Source organism: Rissa tridactyla, chromosome 5 (genome assembly GCF_028500815.1).
Source record: "Rissa tridactyla isolate bRisTri1 chromosome 5, bRisTri1.patW.cur.20221130, whole genome shotgun sequence".
NCBI lineage: Eukaryota > Metazoa > Chordata > Aves > Charadriiformes > Laridae > Rissa > Rissa tridactyla.
Window position 1 is genome coordinate 41546591 of NC_071470.1, and position 19765 is coordinate 41566355.

General features: G+C 70.2%; 2 protein-coding genes across 6 annotated transcripts; one reads left to right on the plus strand and one right to left on the minus strand.

The window, feature by feature from the left end:
- The first annotated feature begins 1218 nt into the window (after positions 1–1218).
- On the plus strand, positions 1219–8323 carry LOC128910186 (drebrin-like). The gene is given in 15 exon segments (XM_054203136.1): positions 1219–1344; positions 3287–3339; positions 3438–3550; positions 3672–3746; positions 4295–4435; positions 4626–4703; positions 4889–5040; positions 5634–5688; positions 5787–5861; positions 5970–6090; positions 6231–6349; positions 6351–7081; positions 7155–7308; positions 7729–7786; positions 7887–8323. Coding segments are annotated over 15 exon segments (2112 nt in total). The 5' UTR covers positions 1219–1258; the 3' UTR covers positions 7988–8323.
- Positions 8324–8891: 568 nt separating this feature from the next.
- On the minus strand, positions 8892–19525 carry RTKN (rhotekin). Of its 5 annotated transcripts, XM_054204037.1 has the most exons (13): positions 19132–19523; positions 14122–14321; positions 13948–14009; positions 13719–13772; positions 13502–13619; positions 13085–13309; positions 12914–13008; positions 12030–12136; positions 11524–11655; positions 11284–11449; positions 10227–10331; positions 9824–9932; positions 9181–9315 (listed from the first exon to the last, which is right to left on the minus strand). In XM_054204037.1, the coding sequence occupies exons 1-13, from the start codon at positions 19240–19242 to the stop codon at positions 9309–9311; spliced, it is 1491 nt and encodes a 496-aa protein (XP_054060012.1). In that variant the 5' UTR covers positions 19243–19523; the 3' UTR covers positions 9181–9308. The 5 variants fall into 5 exon arrangements, with proteins under 5 accessions (XP_054060011.1, XP_054060010.1, XP_054060015.1 ...); XM_054204036.1 differs by lacking the exon at positions 9824–9932 and having other exon boundaries at positions 8892–9315; positions 11524–11652; positions 19132–19525; XM_054204035.1 differs by lacking the exon at positions 9824–9932 and having other exon boundaries at positions 8892–9315; positions 19132–19524.
- Between the last annotated feature and the right edge of the window lie 240 nt (positions 19526–19765).

Here is a 19765-nt window from a genome sequence, read left to right on the forward strand (position 1 = left end):
CATCCCTCTCCCGTATCCTGCCCGCAGTCCCAGGTGCTGCTCCCCTGGGACATGCACAGCACCCACGTCCCAGTGGAGGACGCTGGGTACGGTGCCCACGAGCCATGGGGACACTGGAACCTGCACCCACAATCCAGTGGGACCCTGCACAGCACCCACATCCCAGTGTGAGACCCACTTCCCGGTGCTTGATCCTGCCACAGCACCAACATCCCGATGTGGGATGCACTTCCCAGTGCTGGATCCTTGCAAAGCACCCATGTCCCAGCACGGGACCCCAGTACAGCACCCACATCCCAGTGCAGGACCCTGTGTTTAGTGCCCACGAGCCATTGGGACCTTGGGACCTGCACCCACATCCCAGTGGGACCCTGCACAGCACCTGCATCCCAGTGTGGGACCCACTTCACAGCACAGGGCCCACTTCCCAGTACTGGATCCTGGCAGAGCACCCATGTCCCACCGTGGGACACTAGTACAGCACCCATGTCCCAGTGCAGGACCCTCTGTTCAGCGTTCATGAGCCATTGGAACCCTGGCACCTGCACCCACCTCCCAGTGGGATCCTGCACCCACAGTCCAGTGGGACCCTGCACAGCACCCACGTCCCAGTGTGAGACCCACTTCCCAGTGCTGGATCCTGGCACAGCACCCCTATCCTGGTGTGGGATCCACTTCCCAGTGCTGGATCCTGGCACAGCACCCATGTCCCACCACGGGACACTAGTACAACACCCGCATCCCAGTGCAGGACCCTCTGTACAACGCTCATGACCCTGGGATGTGCACCCACAATCCAGTGGGACCCTCCACAGCACCCACATCCCGGTGTGGGACGCACTTCCCAGTGCTGGATCCTGGCACAGGACCCATGTCCCAATGTAGGACCCTGTGTACAGCGCCCACGAGCCATTGGGACCCTGGGACGTGCACACACATCCCAGTGGGACCTTGCCCTGCACCCACATCCCGGTGCAGGATCCTTACGCTGCACCCATGTCGCCGCGCAGGACCCCGCACGGCACCCGCATCCCGGTGTGGGACCCCGCACCCCACCCGCGTCCCAGTGGGACCCGGCGCGTCCCGGTGCCGGGTGTCCCGGTTGCTCCCGACCAGCGGGCCCCGGCAGCGCCCCGCGTCCCCCCGCCCCGCCCGGCTGGCGCCGCCGCCGCCCCGCGCCCCGCCCGGTGCCGCCCGGTCCCGCCCGTGGGCGGCGGGGGCGGGGCGGGCGCAGGGGCTGCGGGGCGGCGGGCGCGGGATGGCGGCCCCGGGGCTGGAGAGGCACCGGCTGGCGCTGCTGGCGGCCAAGGAGGACGTGGGCAACCCCCGGGCCGGGACCAACTGGTGAGGCTGGGAACGGGAGCGGGAACGGGCACCGGGACCGGGAACACGGTTGGATACCAGGGAACGGGGCGCCGGCACCAGGAATGGGAAGGGGCACCGGGTACTAGCGCCGGACCGGGCATAGGCACCGGGCATGGGCATCGGCACCGGGAACTAGTACCGGGAACGGGCATCGGCACCGGGCACCGGCATGGACAGTGCGGGCGGTGGCTGCGGGCTCGGCGGGACGCGGGCGGGGGGGTCCGAAACGCACCGGCAGCGGGACGGGGGGGGTCCGGGGCGCACCGGGGTCCCGGCCGGAACGCGGGCCGCGGGGTGCCGGGGCAGGGGGGTGCCGGGACGGGCCCGACGTCCCGGGGCTGAGCCCCGCCCGTCGCTGCGCCCGCCGAGCCGCGCTGGGAACCGGGCGCCCGGTCCCGCCCCGCCCCGCCCGGTCCCGCCGCCGCCGGGCTGGGAGCGGCGCCGCCGCCCGGGGCACGGCACGGCCTGGGGGGGCTGCACCGGGGGGACAGTGCCGGGGCCGGGGGGAGCAGTCGAGCCCCGGCACCGGCTCCTGCTGCCGGTCACCGGGTGGGCCGGGCATGGGGAAGGAGCCGGAGGTGCCAGGGGTGATCGGGGCGCCCTGCCCGGCTGCGCCCTATGGCTTGAGGGGGGTGTGCGGCTGTGCCCCCCACCCTCCCCGGGCCGCACCGTGGTGGGAAAACGGGGTCCTGCCCTGCCCCGGGGTGTGGGGGTCCCGGGACGGTGCCACGCCGGTGCTGGGGGCGATGGCACCGGAGCTGCGCCATCCCCCACGGCCACCCCTCGCCTCGCAGCCCTGCGGCAGCATGCAGGGCTCGGCCCCGAGGCCACCGGACGCCCGGGCAATGCCCTCTGTCCCCTGTCCTGGCCAGCGTGCCGGAACTTGGCTGGCCCGGGGCCAGGGCCTGTTCCTGCCGCCGGCCAGGCCTGCCGCGTGCAGCCAGCATGATGTGCCGTGCCATGTTGTGCCGTGTCACGCCATGCCATGCCATACCATGCCTGGCTGTGCCATGCCGTGCCCTGCCATGCTGCGCCATGCCATGTCACGCCTTGCTGTGCCATGCCATGTCCTGCCATGCCGTGCCATGCCGTGCCGTGCCACGCTGCACGCCTGCTCCCGGAGCCGTGCCGTGCCATGCCGTGTCCCAGCCGGCGTGGAACACAGCATGCCGCCACATGCGCCTGTAATCGGAGCCATGCGGAGACAAAGAGGCAGCAGAGCCGGCGGGGAATGCCCAGCCAGGGCCTCTGCCAGCGAGGCGTCCCCAGCCCCCTCTCGGCCCCCCAGCCCCAGGCAGGGGGTCCCGGCACAGCCAGGGGGCCAGGGCTGTTCCCCATGTCTGGGCAGGCAGGGGGAAGACGGGGCCAGTGGGGGCCACGGGGTCAGGGTCTGCGTGAGGGGTCCCGGACACTGTGTGCGGTGCCAGCCCCGGTGCTGGGAGATGCCACCGCTGCCCCGAGGGGCTTGGGCTGGGGACAGCCCGGGGGGCCGGGGGTGGGCCGTGCCGCTGTGGCGCTTCCCGCGGCCCCATTGTCCCCAGGGCGGATGCTGCCGGCGGCACTTCCACGAATTCAGCCCAGGCAGACGGCACAGGGGGGGCACGGCAGGGGGCACAGAGGGTGCCCCCGGGCTGGCAGGTCCCCAGGCTGCCTCCCCCCGTCCTCCCCGCCCCCAGATTCTCCCCAGGGCAATTCCTGGCTCCCCCAGGAAAGCGACTGCCACTGGCCCCACTGCCCTTGGGGGGATTACCCGCCGGCCAGCGCTGCCCGGAGCAGGTCGGTGGCCACCGCCTGCTGCAGCCGGGGACGTCTGAGTGGCCACGCTGCCTGTCACGGGTGACCTTGTAGGGACGAGGGCAGCTGCCCGTGCTGCTCTGCTGCCCCTCCAATCCTGACCCCCCCTCCCCTTCTCCCCCCCCAGGGCTGTCTTTGGCTATGAGAAGCACCATGACCTCAAGCTCCTGGACTCTGGAGGTAACAGGGGAGCAATGCTGAAGGAGAGGGGGGGGGTGCTGGGGTGGGTCCCACTGTGCTCACTCCCCCCCCCTTGCCGACCAACATCCTCCTTGTAGCTGGGGGTCCGGATGAGCTGGCCGAAAAATTCTCTACCGCCAGCATCATGTACGGGCTGTGCCGCATCCAAGACCCCGGCACCGGCGCTCACCGCGTCATCCTCATCAACTGGGTGAGCACAGGGCTTGGCTGGGCGGGAGGGGGGCTCTGAGCATCCTACCCCTCCACCCGGGGTCCCGGGGGACAGGGACATGGCACGGGGTGCCAGCCTAAGCGGTGTGTGCCGGTGCCAGGTCGGGGAGAAGGCACCGGAGTCCCAACGCGAGGCGTGTGCCGGGCATCTGCCCGCCATCAAAGCCTTCTTTAGGGTGAGTTTCTGGGGGGCACGGGACCCAGTCCCCAGCCCCCCCTGCCCCAGGGGGCGGGGGGGGCTGGGGACTGGGTCCCGTGCCCCCTCCTGTGTCCCCCACCTCATCCCGGCCAGCCCCGACCTTTGCTTGCTGCGCCGGGTGCATTCCTGGCTCTGCTGACTCAGACGCTGCCGTTCCCAGTTCCCAGCCTTGGCCGACGAGCCGGGGTTGTGGTTGGGCTCCCTGCCCTCCCCAGCCGGATCCTGCCCTTGCTTGGTGGGATCCTGCCCCCCCCCCCCACCCCGCCCCGGCCTCCCTCCCTCCGCTCCCATGTCCCAGCCCCTGGAGATCCAGCTGGGTCCTATATCTGGATCCGGCTCCCCATCTGGATTTGGCACCCACATCTGGATCCGGCCCCACATCTGAAGCATGGCGAGCGCGTGCGAGGGAATGGCGCCAGGATTCCCTGGGGAGGCTGCAAATCTGTCTCGTGGGGGGGCTGTGGGTGCTCGGGGCGGGTAGGGGGGGGAGGTGGGGGGGTGACGCCATCCCGTCTCTGGCGGCAGGAGGCCAGCGTGGTGCTGAGCGCCCGCCGTGCCGAGGAGGTGACACAGGAGGGACTGAGCCGAGCACTGGCGAAGCTGGCCCCCACCGCCGCTCCCGCCCTCACCAGGAGGATGCCCCCCCCGGATGCCCAGGAGCTGGTGGTGAGTGGGGGGTCCTGGTGGGTGACATGCCGGCAGGGATGGCGACCAGCCAGGAGGGCACCCGGTGGGGTGATGAGGCTCTCGCCCACCCTTCCCAGTGCCATCCTGGGGGTCCCTGACTGGGGGGGGGGGACACACACGACCCGACCCCCGGGGGTCCTGCCCTGAGACCCCAGCTCGGTCCCCGCAGGGCACCAACTACCGCAAGACCAACCCGGCGCTGGAGATACGCCGGACCAAGCGGGATTCCTTCTGGGCCCAGGCCGAGGTGAGGGGTTGGGGGCATGGGGGGGCATGGGTGCTGACTGCATCCCCGACGACCCCCCCGGCATCCCCGGGACCGGGATCATGGCTGCTGGCTTGGCCTCGAGGGGCTGCCATGGGCTGAGCCTGGTGGGGGTCCCGGTGCCGAGGCCGGTGAGGGTCCCGATGCTGAGCGTGGTGCGGCTGCAGCGCGAGGAGGAGCAGCGCAAGGAGGAGGAGCGGCGGCGGGCACTGGAGGAGCGCAAGCGCTGGGAGCGGGAGCGGATGGAGGAGGAGAGGCGGGAGGCGGCCGAGCGCGAGCTCCGCTTCAGGGAGAAGGAGCGGATGATCGAGGAGCAGCGGTGAGGGCAGGGGCGCGGGACGGGACACGCGAGCCCGGCCACCACACGGGTGCCCATGGTGCGACCCGCAGCGCCCTGCACCCCACAGTGCCACCACCCCCATCAGGACTCTGACCATGGGTGCCCGTGGTGGGACCCACAGCCCCCTGCACCCCACAGTGACCCCAGCCCCATCGGTGCTGACCATGGGTGCCCACAGTGGGACCCACGGCCCCTGCACCCCACAGTGCCACCACTCCCATCAATTCTCTTACCATGGCTTCCTACGATGGGACCCGCAGCCCCCTGCACCCCCTCAATGCCCCCAGCCCTATTGGTGCTCTGACCATGGGTGCCCATGGTGGGACCCACAGTCCCCTGCACCCCCCAGTGCCGCTAGCCCCATCAGTGCTCTGACCGTGGGCCCCACAGCCCCCTGCACCCCACAGTGCCATCATCCCCATCAGCACCCTCGCCATGGGTTCCTATGATGGGACCCCCAGTCCCCTGCACCCTCAGCTTCCCCATCCCCATCACTCCCTGTCCCACATGGCTCCGAGAGCTCCTGTGCCCCCATGTCCCCCACACCCCCGTGACGCTCCCTGCCCTCGCAGGAAGGAGCAGGCGCGGCTGGAGGCGGAGGAGCGGAGGAAGGAGAAGGCGCGATGGGTGAGTGGGGCGGCCGGGCTGGGGGTCTGGGAGGGGCCGCATTTCGTGAATGGGAGCACCCCGGTGTCAGGCTGCCTGGCTGTGCTCTGTCCCCGCAGGAGCAGCAGCAGCGGGAGCACGAGGAGGCCATGCGGGAACGCAGCCGGCGCAGCGAGTCCATCGAGAAGGCGGCCGTGAGTGCCGGGGTCGTGCGACCTGTCCTGCCCCGGGTGGCTGTGGCCACGCCGTGGGGCCACATGGCCATGGCGTGGCCCCACTGATGGGTCTCTGGGTGCCGGCAGGAGGCAGCTGTCCTGGTCTCCCAGCGCTCGCAGAACCCACGGGATTTCTTCCGGCAGCGGGAGCGCTCGGGGTCCACCTCCGGCACCCCGCTGCCTGCCTCCCCCCTCGGCACCAGGCCCGGTAGGTGCCCCCACGGCAGGGGGTGACGATGCTGGGTCTGGGGGTGCGGGTGCTGCCCGTCACGGGACATGGGGCAGCGGTAGGGGTTGCTGCCCCCCGGGTGGGCAGGGACAGCTACTGACCCCCACCTTGTGTCCCAGGTGCCCGGCGGCCATTCCTGCGGTACCAGCGCAGCCTGACGGAGTCAGCATTCATCTTCCGCCGGCCGGACCCTCCACCCTCGCCTGGACCCCTCCACCCTGGGGCTTTCAGGGCTGCGCCCCCCCCCCAGCCCCCGCCGACCCCAGCCTCCCCTCCCCACCAGCCCCACGGGGACAGGGACCCCTCCCTGTGCCTCCACCAGCCCCACGGGGAGAGGGGCATCCCCTGCTGCCAGCCCCATAGGGACAAGACCCCCTTCCTGTGCCAGCACGGGGAGCCCCCCCAGCCCTGTGGGTACAGGGCCCCCCCCTCTGTCCAGCCCCTTAGGGACAGGCTCCCCCCCTCCCTCTGCCACCTGGAGTCCCCCCAGCCTGGCAGGGGCAGGGTCCCCGTCCCCCATGCCTGGGCCAGGGCCCCTGCCCCCTGCCAGTCCCCCAAGGATGGGGTGCCCCCCCGGCCCCCCCGGGTCAGGCTCCCCTGACAGCACTTGTGGGGCAGAGCCCCTGCCCCCCTGCAGCACTCCTGGGCTGGGACCACCCAGCAGCCCCCCTTGTCAGCCCCCCCTGGGCACCAAGGAGGCCATGACTCTGCCTCCCCCCAGCCCCTCTGGCACCCCCCAGGATGAGGACGGGCCCCCTCTGGATACCTTCCCCCTCCCCAGCCCCCCGGCATGGGAGTCTCCAGGACTGCTGGTGGGGCCGGACAAGGGGGGTCCCAACCTCCCAGGGGGGGTCCCCCCTGCCCGGGCTGACACCTGCCCTGATGCCTCAGGCCAGGACCCCCCCGCGCAGCCCCAGCCCCCCCAGCCTGCCGCGGGATCCGGCCCTTCCCCACCAGGAACCACAGACAGGTGGGTGGCCAGGACCCCTCTGTCTGGGGCTTGGGGGGGTCCTGCACCCCGGACCCCTGCCTGGGCGCTGCAGCCGGCGTGGGGCTCAGCCTGCCCCTCTCCCCATAGGGTCTGTGGGGCAGGCGGGGCAGGAGCCAGCCCTGGGCAACCTGGGGCACAACGGCATCAAGGGCCATGAGGAGGGGGGCTGGCCGGCCCCCTGGGAGCAGGACACCCTCCCGGGGCAGGTACAGCACTGAGTTGGGGCAGTGTGGGGTTTGGGGCAATGGGATGGGGCTGGGGGAGGATGATTTTGGGACGGGGGGCCATGGTTGGGGTGGGGAAAGCTGGGGGACAAGACCGAAGGGTGTTTTTGGGGCTGGGGGTGGGGGACGAGATGGGGCTGGGAGGGCGCGGTAGGGGGGAAGGATGATTTTGGGACTGGGTCAAGTGGTTGGGTGGGGGACAAGACTTGGGAGTGGTTTTGGGGCTGGGGGACGGGATGGGTCTGGGCATGACAGGACAGGGCTGGAGGCTCAGGTTGGAGGGGGGGACAGGGCAGGGGACAAGGCTGGGGGGGCTGGAGGCAAAGGGGCTGGGGAGTCCCCAGGGCGGGGGGCCGGGTACGGCTGGGGGCGGTGGGGACCCCTCAGGGCTCTGTCTTGCAGGGGGATGAGCCCAGCGACAGCATCCTCCTGCCACAGCCCCTGCACAAAGACAAGCCAGGTACCCCCCAAACGCCCCCACCCCCGTACCCCCCCCCACCTCTCTACCCCCCCCATTTTCCCCCTCCGGGCTCAGCCCCTGACCCTCTCTCTCTGCCCAGGCTTTGCCCTGCTGCTGGCCCGTGACGCCCCCCACCCGCAGCTGCCCGGGGGCACCAGCCCCCCCGCCGAGGACGAGGACCTCTCCCCCCACGCCGTGTAGCCGGGGGGGACGCAGCAGCCCCTCTTGGGGGGCACCTGGATGGCACCTCAGCTGCCAGTCCTGTCTCCCCCCCGACAACCCTGCCCCACACACAACAGACCCTTCCCATGGCCTCCCCCCAGCACAGCCCCACACACACACTCACTCTCAGCCCCGGGGCTGCGGCTGCAGCCCCCCCACAGCCCCCCGTTTGCACCCCAATGAGCAGCTTTGGGAGGCCCCCCGCCCCCGCCTCACTGGTGGTGGCACAGGGTGTGGGGGGCATGGACCCCCACCCCAGGGAGGCCAGGCCAGGGACCCCCCCACTACCCCAAGCCTCCCCCTAATCAGACACAGTGGCTGTTAAATAAATTTTTAATGCATATTAATGAGGTGGCAGCTTTGGGTCCCCGGCCCCGGGGAGGGGGCCAGGGCTGGTCCCTGCCGGGGGGCGCTGCCCCCCCCGGGAAGGGTGGCAGGTGGGGGGGGCTGCAGTGGGGGCTGAGGCAGGCAACCCCCAGGGTTAGAAGAGAGGTAAAGCAGAGCTAGGGGGGGCCCTGCGCACCCCCCGGGGTTAGACCCACACCCACTGTATGTGGGGGTTTGCCCTGAGCACCCACCCTGGGGGGGACCCCAGCACCCACCTTCCAATGGAGCAGGGGGTTCAGCCCCCAGAACCCACCTTGCAACTGGGGGGTGGGGGTGGGGGAGTGTCAACCCCCAGCACACACCCTGGGGGGTGCAACAGCCCCCCCTACCCCTTTGGCAGGGGTCTGCCCTGAGCCTACCCTGTCCCCACGCCTCCCCCCTCCCCCCAGGCACAGGGTGGCAGAAATTCCAGTTTCTCCCCAAGAAAAGAAGCTGGGAGCCCCCCGCCCTCCCTGGGCTCAGCACCCCCTCCCCCCCCACCCCGCCCTGGGGCAGGACCCCTTGCCGTGTCACCCCTCCACAGCCACCCTGGGGGCTGGAGGGTGCCATGTCCCCCCCCGAGGGTCCTGAGGCTCAGACCTGGGACTGGAGAGGGCCGGGGTGGTCGTGCTCCATGGCCGGGCTGCTGCTGCCGCTGCTGGAGGAGCTGGAGCCGTGGGGCAAGGGGTGCTGGGGGGGAGCCGCCCGCCGGGCCCCCCGCCCCTTCAGGGTGCTGAGCTTGGCGTCCAGGGAGAGGGTGCGGGGGCGGCCCCAGGGGCGGCGGGCGGGGGGGCTGGGGCTGGTCGCCCGGCCAGAGGGGGTGGCGTGCAGGGGGGGCTCCTCGAAGAGGGAGAGCCACGGGGGGGTCCCCGGCACCCGGCCCCCCGCCCGCTGCGTGAGGATGTCTGTCACCGCCTCGATGTCGTCGGACGGATCAATAGCTGTGGGGAAGAGCGGGGATCAGCCGGACCCCCCCCAGACCACCACCCTGCTCCTGCACCAGGGGGACGGGACCAGCCAAGGGCCAGGCTGTGGCTGGGACATGCTCCGTGGCCGAGGCAGCCGGCATGTGCCCCGTGGCTGGGATGTGACCCATGGCTGGGATGCGCACCGGAGCCAGGGCAAGTGGGACATGGTCCATGGCTGGGACAGCCGGGATATGCCCTAGAGCCAGAGCAGCCGGGATGTGCCCTATGGCCAAGGTGGCTGGGATGTGCCCTGGAGCTGGGACGTGCCCCAAAGCCAGGGCAGCTGGGACATGTCCTGTGGCTGGGGTTCCTGGGATATGCCCCATGGCCAAGGTGGCTGGGACGTGCCCCGGAGCTGGGATGTGCCCCGGAGCCAGGGCAGCCGGGATGTGCCCTGTGTCCGAGCCATCCCCACGGCCATCCCAGTGGTGCCGTGGGCTGTGGCGCGGTGGGCTCGCCCCGCCGGCCCCCCGCCCGTCACCTGTCACTGTAATAGGAGGAGAGCAGAGCCCGGATCTCCTCCGAGACGGCATTATCCTGCAGCAGGAGCCCTTCGCAGGCGGAGGGGGGCACGGCCGGGCCAGGCAGGGCTGCAGCCGCCAGAGATGGGGGGAAGGACAGGGACAGGGAGGACAGAGGGACGGGGGGGGACAGAGAGGAGCAAGAGGGGACAGAGAAAGGCAGGCAAGGGGACAGAAAAAGGTGGGGGGGACAGAGAGAGGACAGAGAAGGGGCAGAAGGGCAGTGGAGAGAACAGCAGCGTTAGGGAAGTGCCGGGGGGGCAGAGACAAGGCCACCCGGCGGCAAGATAGCGGAGAGCAGAGAGGAGGGAGACAGAGGCAGAGCCCCCCCCAGTGTTCCCCCCCAGCAGCCTCAGTGCTCACCCATCTCGTGGTAGAGCGAGCCCTGCCGGGGCAGCATGGCGGGTGGCCGGCGCGGTGGTGGCACCTCAATCCTCATCAGCTCGTCACAGCACTGCTTCCACTGGCCTGGGGGCACAAGGCGGGGTCAGCACCCCAAGGATGGGATCCCACCGGGATGGGGGTCCCACTGGGATGGGGTTCCTGCCAGGATAGGGATGCACCCAGGATAGGGGTCGTGCTGGGATGGGGGTCCCACCTGGATGAGGTTCTGCTGGGCTGGGGTCTTGCCAGGATGGGGGTCCCCCTAGGATGGGGTTCCTGCCAGGATAGGGATGCACCCGGGATGGGGGTCGTGCTGGGCTGGGGGTCCCACCTGGATGAGGTTCTGCTGGGCTGGGGTCTTGCCAGGATGGGGGTCCCCCTAGGATGGGGTTCCTGCCAGGATAGGGATGCACCCGGGATGGGGGTCATGCTGGGATGGGGGTCCCACCTGGATGAGGTTCTGCTGGGCTGGGGTCTTGCCAGGATGGGGGTCCCCCTAGGATGGGGTTCCTGCCAGGATAGGGATGCACCCGGGATGGGGGTCGTGCTGGGCTGGGGGTCCCACCTGGATGAGGTTCTGCTGGGCTGGGGTCTTGCCAGGATGGGGGTCCCCCTAGGATGGGGTTCCTGCCAGGATAGGGATGCACCCGGGATGGGGGTCGTGCTGGGATGGCGGTCCCACCTGGATGAGGTTCTGCTGGGCTGGGGTCTTGCCAGGATGGGGGTCCCCATAGGATGGGGTTCCTGCCAGGATAGGGATGCACCCAGGACAGGGGTCGTGCTGGGATGGGGGTCCTGCCTGGATGAGGTCCTGCTGGACTGGGGGTCCCACCTGGATGAGCTTCTGCTGGGCTGGGGTCTTGCTGGGATGGGGGTCCTGCCGGGATGGGGTCCTAGAGGGCTAGGGGTCCCACCACACTGGGGAGTGCTACTGGGATGGGGGGCTCCTACTGGGCTGCGGTTCCACAGGGATGGGGTCCCACCAGAGATGGGGACACCACAGGGATGGGGGTCCTGCCGTGCCGCCCACGCTCACTCATGTCGTAGAAGTGCTGCCAGAAGGCTTCCATCCATCGCTGCGCCTCGGCCCGGCTCTCGGCCAGCAGCGTGTGGGTCACCTCCTCGCCGCCGTACCGGTTGGTGACGGCCATGCCGTGGGGCTGCCCGCGCCCCTCCCGCTCCGCCGCGCGGATGCGGGTCTCCTGCGGCGGCGGCAGAAGCCCTCAGCCCTCTGCAGCCCCCCAAAGCCCCCACAGCCCCCCCACCTCGGCTGTACCTTGTTGACGGCGATGGTGAGGGCCGGCTCCAGCCCGGCCTCGGCCTCGCCGGGGTCGTGGTAGCAGAGGAGGTCGGTGCCGCGCAGGACGCAGTACAGACGGGCCCCGCTCTGCGCCTCAGCCCCCGGCTGCTGCCCATGGAACCGGCACCATCAGTGCGGCTGACCTCGGACCCCTGGGGTCATCCCCAGCCCCACCGCACCCCGTCCCTGCCCAGTGTGGGGGGATGGGGGCAGCCCCCTCCCCAGCACGGGGATCCCCTGGTCTCCATCCCCACCGCAGTCCAGAGGCCACTGGCAGGGACTGCCGAGACCCAGCGGGCTCGTGCCACCACCTGTCCTTGTCCCCATCACCCACCCATCCCATCCCCATCTCCATCCCTGTCCCCCTCTCTGTCCCCATCCCTGTCCCATCACCGTCCTCGTCCCTGTCCCATCCCCATCCATGTCCCCATCTTCATTCCCACCCCTGTCCCATCCCATCTCCGTCCCCAGCCCGCGCTCACCTGCAGCCGGAGGAAGCCGCTGGTCACGGGGGCGGCCATGCAGCGGGGCTGTGCAGCCAGGCGGCAGCACATGCTGCCGTAGAGGGGCAGCCAGAAGGAGCTCTCCTCTGGGGGGGCACAGTCGCCTGGGGTGCCCTGGCACGGACCCCCACCTGCGCCCCGCTTCCCCGTTCCCTGCCCTGGCAGGACCCCAGACCCCTCTCCCCACCCCACCGGGCCCCCAGACTCATCTCTCCCCTCCAAACCAGCCAGGACCCCCCCCAGACTCCTTTCTCCTCACCCCATCAAGTCCCCCAGATCCCTCCCTCCCACCCTGCTAGCCCCCCAACCCCCCCTCTCCCACAGCCCCACCAGGACACCGTGCCTTTTTCTCCCCACTCCACCCCATCCCAGTCCCCTGTCCCCAGCTCACCAGCTCCCCACCACCCCCCCACCCCGCACACATCTTGCCCCCAGACCAGCCAGGACCCCAGGCCCGTCTGACCTCCATCCCACCAGACCCCTCTAGGACCCCAGAACCATCTGACCTCCGTCCCACTAGACCAGCCAGGACCCCAGATCCATCTGACCTCCATCCCACCAGACCCCCAAGACCAGCCAGGACCCCAGGCCCACCTGTCCTTCATCCCACCAGACCCCCCGGGATCCCAGATCCATCTGTCTTTCATCCCACCAGACCCCCCAGACCCCTCAGGACCCCAGACCCATCTGACTTCCATCCCACCAGACCCCCCAGCCTAGCCAGGACCCCGGACCCATCTGACCTCCACCCCACCAGACCCCTGTCCCCGCACCTCACCAGTCCCCAGACCCCTCTCTCCCCACCCTGCCCGGCCCCCAGCCCCACCACCCGCGCCGTGCCGTGCCGTGCCACGTGGGCTCACCGTTGCTGGCGATGGCGAGGTCGTGGGTGCGGAAGCCATCCTGCACCTCAGCCAGGGAGAGGACGGCGTGTGCCAGCAAGTGGAATTTGGGACCCCTGGGGGGACGGCAGGTGAGGGGAGAAAGGATGATGGAGACATGGAAGGGAGGGGGGTGGGGATGGGGGTACTCACGGCACGCTGGGGGCCGGCAGGAGGAGGGGGCTGGTGCCCCCGTTGCCCGGGGGGCTGCCGGGAGCCCCGTCCATGGCGGCGCGCACCCGTTTGCCGGAGGAACGTCCCAGGGAGGTGCTGAGGCGGGTGGCCAGCTTCCTGGGGGTGCTGCCCTGCGCCGACCCCCCTGCCAACCCCGCGCTGTACAGCTCCACCTTCAACTCGAAGTCGGGACCGGCCTCCGAGCTGGTGGAGGGTGGGGGGGGGTTGGGGGGGGACAAAACACGGGATGAGTGGGGTGGCCATGACGGGGTGACATCTCACCTCAGGACCCTCTGGGCCACCCCCACAGGATCTCCCCCCGGGGGGAGGCAGGGGTCCCCCCGGGGGGAGGCAGAGGAGGGCAGGGGTCCCCCCCGCCCAGGGTGGGGGGCTCACAAGAGGACGGCGCTCTCGAAGCAGATGTCGGTGAGGGTCCGGTCCACCAGCACCATGGGGGTGTCGTGGATCTCCGCCCCGAGCTGCAGCAGGCAGAAGACGGCGCAGCGGTGCAGCTCTGCGGGGATGGGGTGTCAGGGCGGTGGGGGGGTGAAGCGCAGCCCTCCCCCACCCCGCGCCCCCCGCCTCCGCACCCGCCCCCCGCACCCTCACTCACCTCCCTTATTCCTGAAATACTCCGTGTCCTTCCACATCAGCGGGATGCGCAGGTCTGGGAAAGCGGGGGGAAGCGGGCGGCGAGGGGGGCTGAGCATCCCCCCGCCCCGCAACCGCGGGGAACCCCCCCCACCAGCCCCCCCCACCATGACGCGTTGCGGTGGGAAACGTGGTGGGACACACACACACACACACACCCCCCATCACCACCACCGCCACCACCACCATACCTGAGATGCAGACGGTTCCCCGGCAGGGCAGGCGCTCATCCGTGGGGCCGGCATCCGAAGGGCTGCGGGGGGCGAAGGCGGGGGGGGGGGAAGCAAGGATGGATGGGGGGGCTGCGACGGCTGCCCCGCCATCTTCCGCCCCCCCCAGCCCCAAGCCCGGGGGGGGGTGCTCACCGCCTGGCCGTCCGCCGCAACACCTGCGCCTCCTTCCTGCGCTGCAGCTCGGCCATGTAAGCCAGGACGCGGCTGTTGCAGACCAGGAGGCTCTTGGCGGCCTCCAGCGCCTGCTCCCGCCGGCTACAGGCAGCCAGCAGCTTGCAGGCCCCCTCCCGCAGCCGCAGCTCCCGCTCCATCTTCCGCTGGATCTCCGTGTCCTGGCAAGGCAAAAAGACCGGGGGACAACACGGGGATGGGGGCTGTCACCGGCTCCACAGATCACGGCCACCCCCAGCTCTGCACCCCTTGAGGGGGGGGGATGTCCCAGCCACACACACATTTTGGGGGGTCCCCAGCCACGCACCCCTGGCTCAGCACAGCTCGGGGCGCCCAGCAAGGGGGGGACGACACCAGAGACACGCAGCAGGGGACAGTCCCCATGGCCACCTCTGTCACCCCCCCATCCCAAACCAGCTTTTGCTGCAGCCACCAAATCAACACCCTGTGCCCCCCCCAGGGCCACGTAGCTGCCGGCTCCTTGGGGTCACCCTCCCGGGCCCCCCACAGCTGCCCACTGGGGTCCCCCATCCCGTGCACCCCAGAGATATACCACGCGCCCCACAAATGTGCCGTGTACCCCAGACACGTCGTGTACCCAACAAGGGAAAGACACCCCACAGACACACCATGCGCCCCACAGATGTGCCATGCATCCCCCAGATGTGCCACGTACCCCACAAATACATCATCTACCCCACAGGGGAACCACATGCCCCACGGATGTGCCACACACCCCATGGATTTGCCACACGTCCCCCAGTTGTGCCATATGCCCCACCGATATATGTGTCCCATGGGGCAACCATGCACCCCACAGATAAACCATGCACCCCACAGGTATATCATGTACCCCACAATGAAGCCACGCACCCCACAGATACATCATGTACCCCATGGGAGAACCACCCCACCCCACAGATACAGCCCCACAGATGCGCCACACAACCCACAGACGCATCATGTACCCCACGGGGGAGCCTTGTACCCCACAGATACTCCATGCACCCCATGGATGTGCCACGCACCCCACAGATACACCATGCATGCCACAAATGTGCCATGCGCTCCACGAATACATCACGTACCCCACAGAGGAACCACGTACCCCACGGACGCATCATGTACCCCACAGCGGAACGGCACGCCCCACAAATACACCATGCACCCCACGGATGCGCCACGCACCCCACAGGTTTGCCGTGCATCCCCCAGGTGTGCCACACACCCCAGAGATAATGAGTCCCACGGGGCAACCACACACCCCACAGATATATCATGTACCCCACAGATTTGCCATACACCCCACAGATACATCATGTGCCGCACAAGAGAGCCACGCACCCCACAAATACCCCATGGATGTGCGACGTGCCCCACAGACACACCACGCATCCCACAAATGTGTCACGCACGCCACATGCGTGTACCCCATATCCCCAATGTGGGGTACATCATGTACCCCACGAGGGAATGACATACCCCACAGATACACCATGCGCCCCACAGACGTGCCACACACCCCACGGATTTGCCATGTATCCCCCAGATGTGCCATGCGCCCCCCAGATACATAATGTGTCCTACGGGCCAACCATGCACCCCACAGATATATCATGTGCCCCACAGATTTGACATGCACCCCACAGATGCATCATGTGCCCCACAACACAGCCACACACCCCACAGATACTCCATGCCCCCCATGGATGTGCCACGCGCCCCAGGGACACACCACGCGTCCCACAAATGTGTCACACACCCCACTTGCGTGTACCCCACATCCCCAACGTGGGGTACATTGTGTACCCCACGAGGAAATGACAATACCCCCCCCAAATACACCATGCGCCCCATGGATATGCCACGCATCCCCCGGACGTGCCACGCGCCCCACAAATATGTCATATACCCCCAGGGGAACCCCGTACCCCACGGATACGTCGTGTACCCCACGGGGGAATGGCACGCCCCACCGATACACCATGCCCCCCCACGGATGTGCCACGCACCCCACACATGTGCCATGCATCCCCCAGACGTGCCCCGCGCCCCACGGATCCATCATGCACCCCACAGGGGGACCACGTGCCCCCACGGATGCACCACGCTCCCCCCCCTGCAAGACGTGCCATGCACCCCAGGCACCACGGACACCCCCAGACATACACCCCCCCACACCCCCCCAACTCACTGCCGGTACTGGTTGCTGCTCCATTCCGGTACCGGCTGCTGCCTGCACCCCCCGCGCTGCCTGCACCCCCCGGGCCCCCTGCCCATGGAGCCGCAGTGACGTCACCGCCTGCTATAAATAACCCCGAGCAGCGGGCGAGGGGGGGGTGGCAACCAGGAACTGCCCCCCCCCCCTCCCCGCGTCAAGACCACCCCCCCATCCTCCTGGAGAGACCCCCCCCCCCCACCAGTGGGATATGGGGGGATGCTCCCCCCAAGGAGAGGATCGGTGGGGAGCACTCTCCACCTTCCCGGGACCCCCCCGCCACTACCCGGACCCTGGGTTCCCCGGGGTCCGGGAGGTTCCGGGGGGTCCTGGTTGGGAGGGGGGGGGGGGGTGTCCTCCAATTCCTACCTGGAGGCTAATGGCGATCTGCCGGATATAGAGCATGTTGAGATCTTCCAGGATCCGCAGCTTCTCCTGCATCTGAAGGCGTTGCCCCCTCCCCGCCACCTCCATGGGGACCACCGGGACCCCCCCGGTTATTCTGGGGGGGCTGGGGGGGGTGGGGGACTTTCCCGCATCCACCCCGGCTCCCCACTCGTAGACCCCACCGCATCCAGCGCCGGTCAGGAGTCGGGTCTTTCTGCGTCCCCCCCCCAAACCCCACGCCTGCGGAGAGAAAAGGGCCCTTTCATCGGCCCCCCCGCGGGTACCGGCTGCTTCCCCCCCCCCCCCCCCGACTCCCTCCCCACCGGGTACCAGCCGCCCCCTCCCGCCGAACAACCGGACACTGTGCGGGAAAGGGCAGCGGGGGCGGCTTGGGGGGGGGGGGGGCGAGGAAGGGGGATGGGGGGGTGCAGGGATGGGATAAGGGTGCTGAGGATGGGGGGGGACGGGACAAGGGGTGCAGGGATTGGGGCGCAGGAGGGAGGGGACACGGGGTGCAGGGACAGGATGGGGCGGAGGGGACAGGAGATGGGGCGCAGGGGACGGGAGGAGGACAAGGGGGGCAGGGTTGGGGGTGCAGGGATGGGGCACAGGGTGCGGGGTGAGGATGGGGGGGCCGGGGACGGGAGATGGGGTGCACGGATGGGACGAAGGGTGCGGGGACAAGAGAAAGGGGTGCAGGGGACAGGACAAGGGGTGCATGGGACGGGGGGTGCCGGGGACCGGGACCGGTTCGGGCTGAGACGGAGGAGATCGGATCGGGGTGCAGGGAGGCGACGGAGCACCGGGACCGGCGGGGGGACGGATGGGGGGGGGGGGGGACCGGGGGCCCGGACCGGGCCCCCGGTCCCCCCCCCCCCCCATCCGTCCCCCCGCCGGTCCCGGTGCCAGCCGCCGCCGCCCCCTACCGGCCCCGGTGGGCGCAGCAGCGCGAAACAACACCCCCCACACATACACCGCCTCCGGTACCTTCCGCCGCTCCCGCTCCGTTGCTCCGCCGCGGCGCGTACAGGAAGGCGGCGGCCGCCCGCCCGCCCGCCCCCGGCCCGCCTCTCCCCCCCCCCCCCCCCGGCTCCCTCCCGCCGCCTTTCACCGCCACCCCCCCCCGGCCATTCCTCCGCCGGCTCCGCTTACAGGGGCCGCCCCCCCGCCCGCCCCCACCCACGGCGGGACCGGCGGCAACGGCGGCTCCGGGATACCGGGGTGGGGAAGGATGGCGGGGGGGGGGAGCGGCGGGGGGGCGCCCCCTAGCGGCGAGATATTCCCCCCTCCCCCCCCCCCCCGCCGTCTGTGCACCGGGCCCCCTCCACGTATGCACCGGCCCCCCCGCAATGTGTAGACGGTACTGGGGGAACTGGGGACCCCCCTTATATGTGGCAGCTCGTACCGGAGAAACCGGGACCGCCCCTGCCACGAGTGTATCCGGACCCCCCCATCCCTCCGTGCACCGGGACCCCTGCACTGAGTGCATACGGACCCCCCCCCGAGTGCACCGGCAGCCTTGTGCGTGCACTGGGAAGCGCCCCCCCTGAGAACACTGGGATTCCCCCCGTGCAACGGGACCCCCTTCGAGCGCACCGGGACACCCCCCCCCCGTGCTCACCGGGACCCCTGTGCGTACACTACAACACACCCCCCCCCGGGTGCACCAGGAAGCCTCATGTGCACCGGGACACCCCCCCACCAAGTGCACTGTAACCCCCCTCCCCGTGTGCAGCCAGTACTGGGGAAACTGGACCCTCCCCTTGAGTGCACCCGGACCCGCCATGTGCACCGGTGACACCCCCACCATGTGCAGACGGTACTGGGGGAACCAGGACCCCCACAGAGCACACCGGGACCCCCTTCGGGTGCACCAGCCCCCCCGTGCCTCGTGCCTGGCCGGGGGCCACGTGCCCAGCAGGGGTGAGGATCCTTCCTTGTCCCGTGGCCCCTGCCACGACAGAGCCCACCAGGGGTCCCGGTGTGGATCCGGCCCTTGCCTGGTGCCAGTGTCCCCCCGCCCCACACCGGCCCCCAGCACCGGGCCTCCCCAGGCAGCAGTGGGAGCCATGGGGTGCCGGGGCCACGGTCCCGCCGCGCCGGCCTGGCACGCTGCCGGTGGCGAGGGCGGCCATGCCGGGGGCGCGGGCGCTTCCCGCTCTGCCGGGGCGAGAGCTGGCTGGCGTGGCGGGAAATCCCGGCTGGGCCGGTGGCGGCCGGTGCTGCTGGCGGGACGGGCAGGACGGGCAGGACGAGGGCGGCGGGTTCCAAGACGGGGGGAGGTGGGGAGCGGCTGCCGGCGCCCTGCCTGCGCGGCCTGGCTGCCGGTACCGGTGCCGGTGCCGATGCCGGTGCCGGTGCCGTACCTGCGGGGAGTCGGCCAGGAGGCTGAGCCGGCATCGGCCACGTCGGATCTCCATCTCCAGCGCCGAGCCACGGGCCACCGTCACCCGGCTCCGCTGGTTACGGCAAAACATTGTGTGCCGGTGTCGGTGCCAGTGCTGGTGGCTGGTCCCGGGAACGCTCTGGCTCCCACAGGAATGTTCCTGGGCTCCCAGCCCGGAGCAAACCCCTCCCCGGTACTGCCGCACCTGGCAGGGGGGCGGGACGCACCGGGAGGCACCGGGAAGCACCGATCCCGACCCGAGTGGCTGCGGGAGCACTGGGATGCCTGGCGGCAGCCGGAGCAGGAATGGGGCTGGCAGCGGGGCCAGTACCGGGTGGCTCCTGGCACGGGCAGGACAATGGCCTGACTCAGCGCAGGCAGCTGTGGCGACATGGTGTTGGGGGGGGGGGACATGGCGGGGGGGAACATGGGGGGGGGGGTGCACGTGCCAGTGCAGCTGTCTGCATGCCCCGGTGGCACGCGCTGCCCGCGCGGAAACCGCCGCCGCGGGCCCTTAAGGCCCGCGGCGGCGGTTTCCGCGCGGGCAGCGCTCCCAGCAACCACCACTTTGCCCACTTCAAAGATGGCGGCGCCGGCGTCACCTCGCCCACACT

What these genes read in the sequence shown, in the direction of transcription:
- RTKN (XM_054204035.1), bottom strand. Translation starts at nt 19,242, where the DNA reads ATGTTTTGCCGTAACCAGCGGAGCCGGGTGACGGTGGCCCGTGGCTCG. An exon ending in GTATTTCAGGAATAAGGGAG is followed by an intron (nt 13,620 to 13,718) that starts GTGAGTGAGGGT and finishes CCATCCCCGCAG; the next exon opens with AGCTGCACCGCTGCGCCGTC. An exon ending in GCGGCTTCCTCCGGCTGCAG is followed by an intron (nt 11,656 to 12,029) that starts GTGAGCGCGGGC and finishes TTCCATGGGCAG; the next exon opens with CAGCCGGGGGCTGAGGCGCA.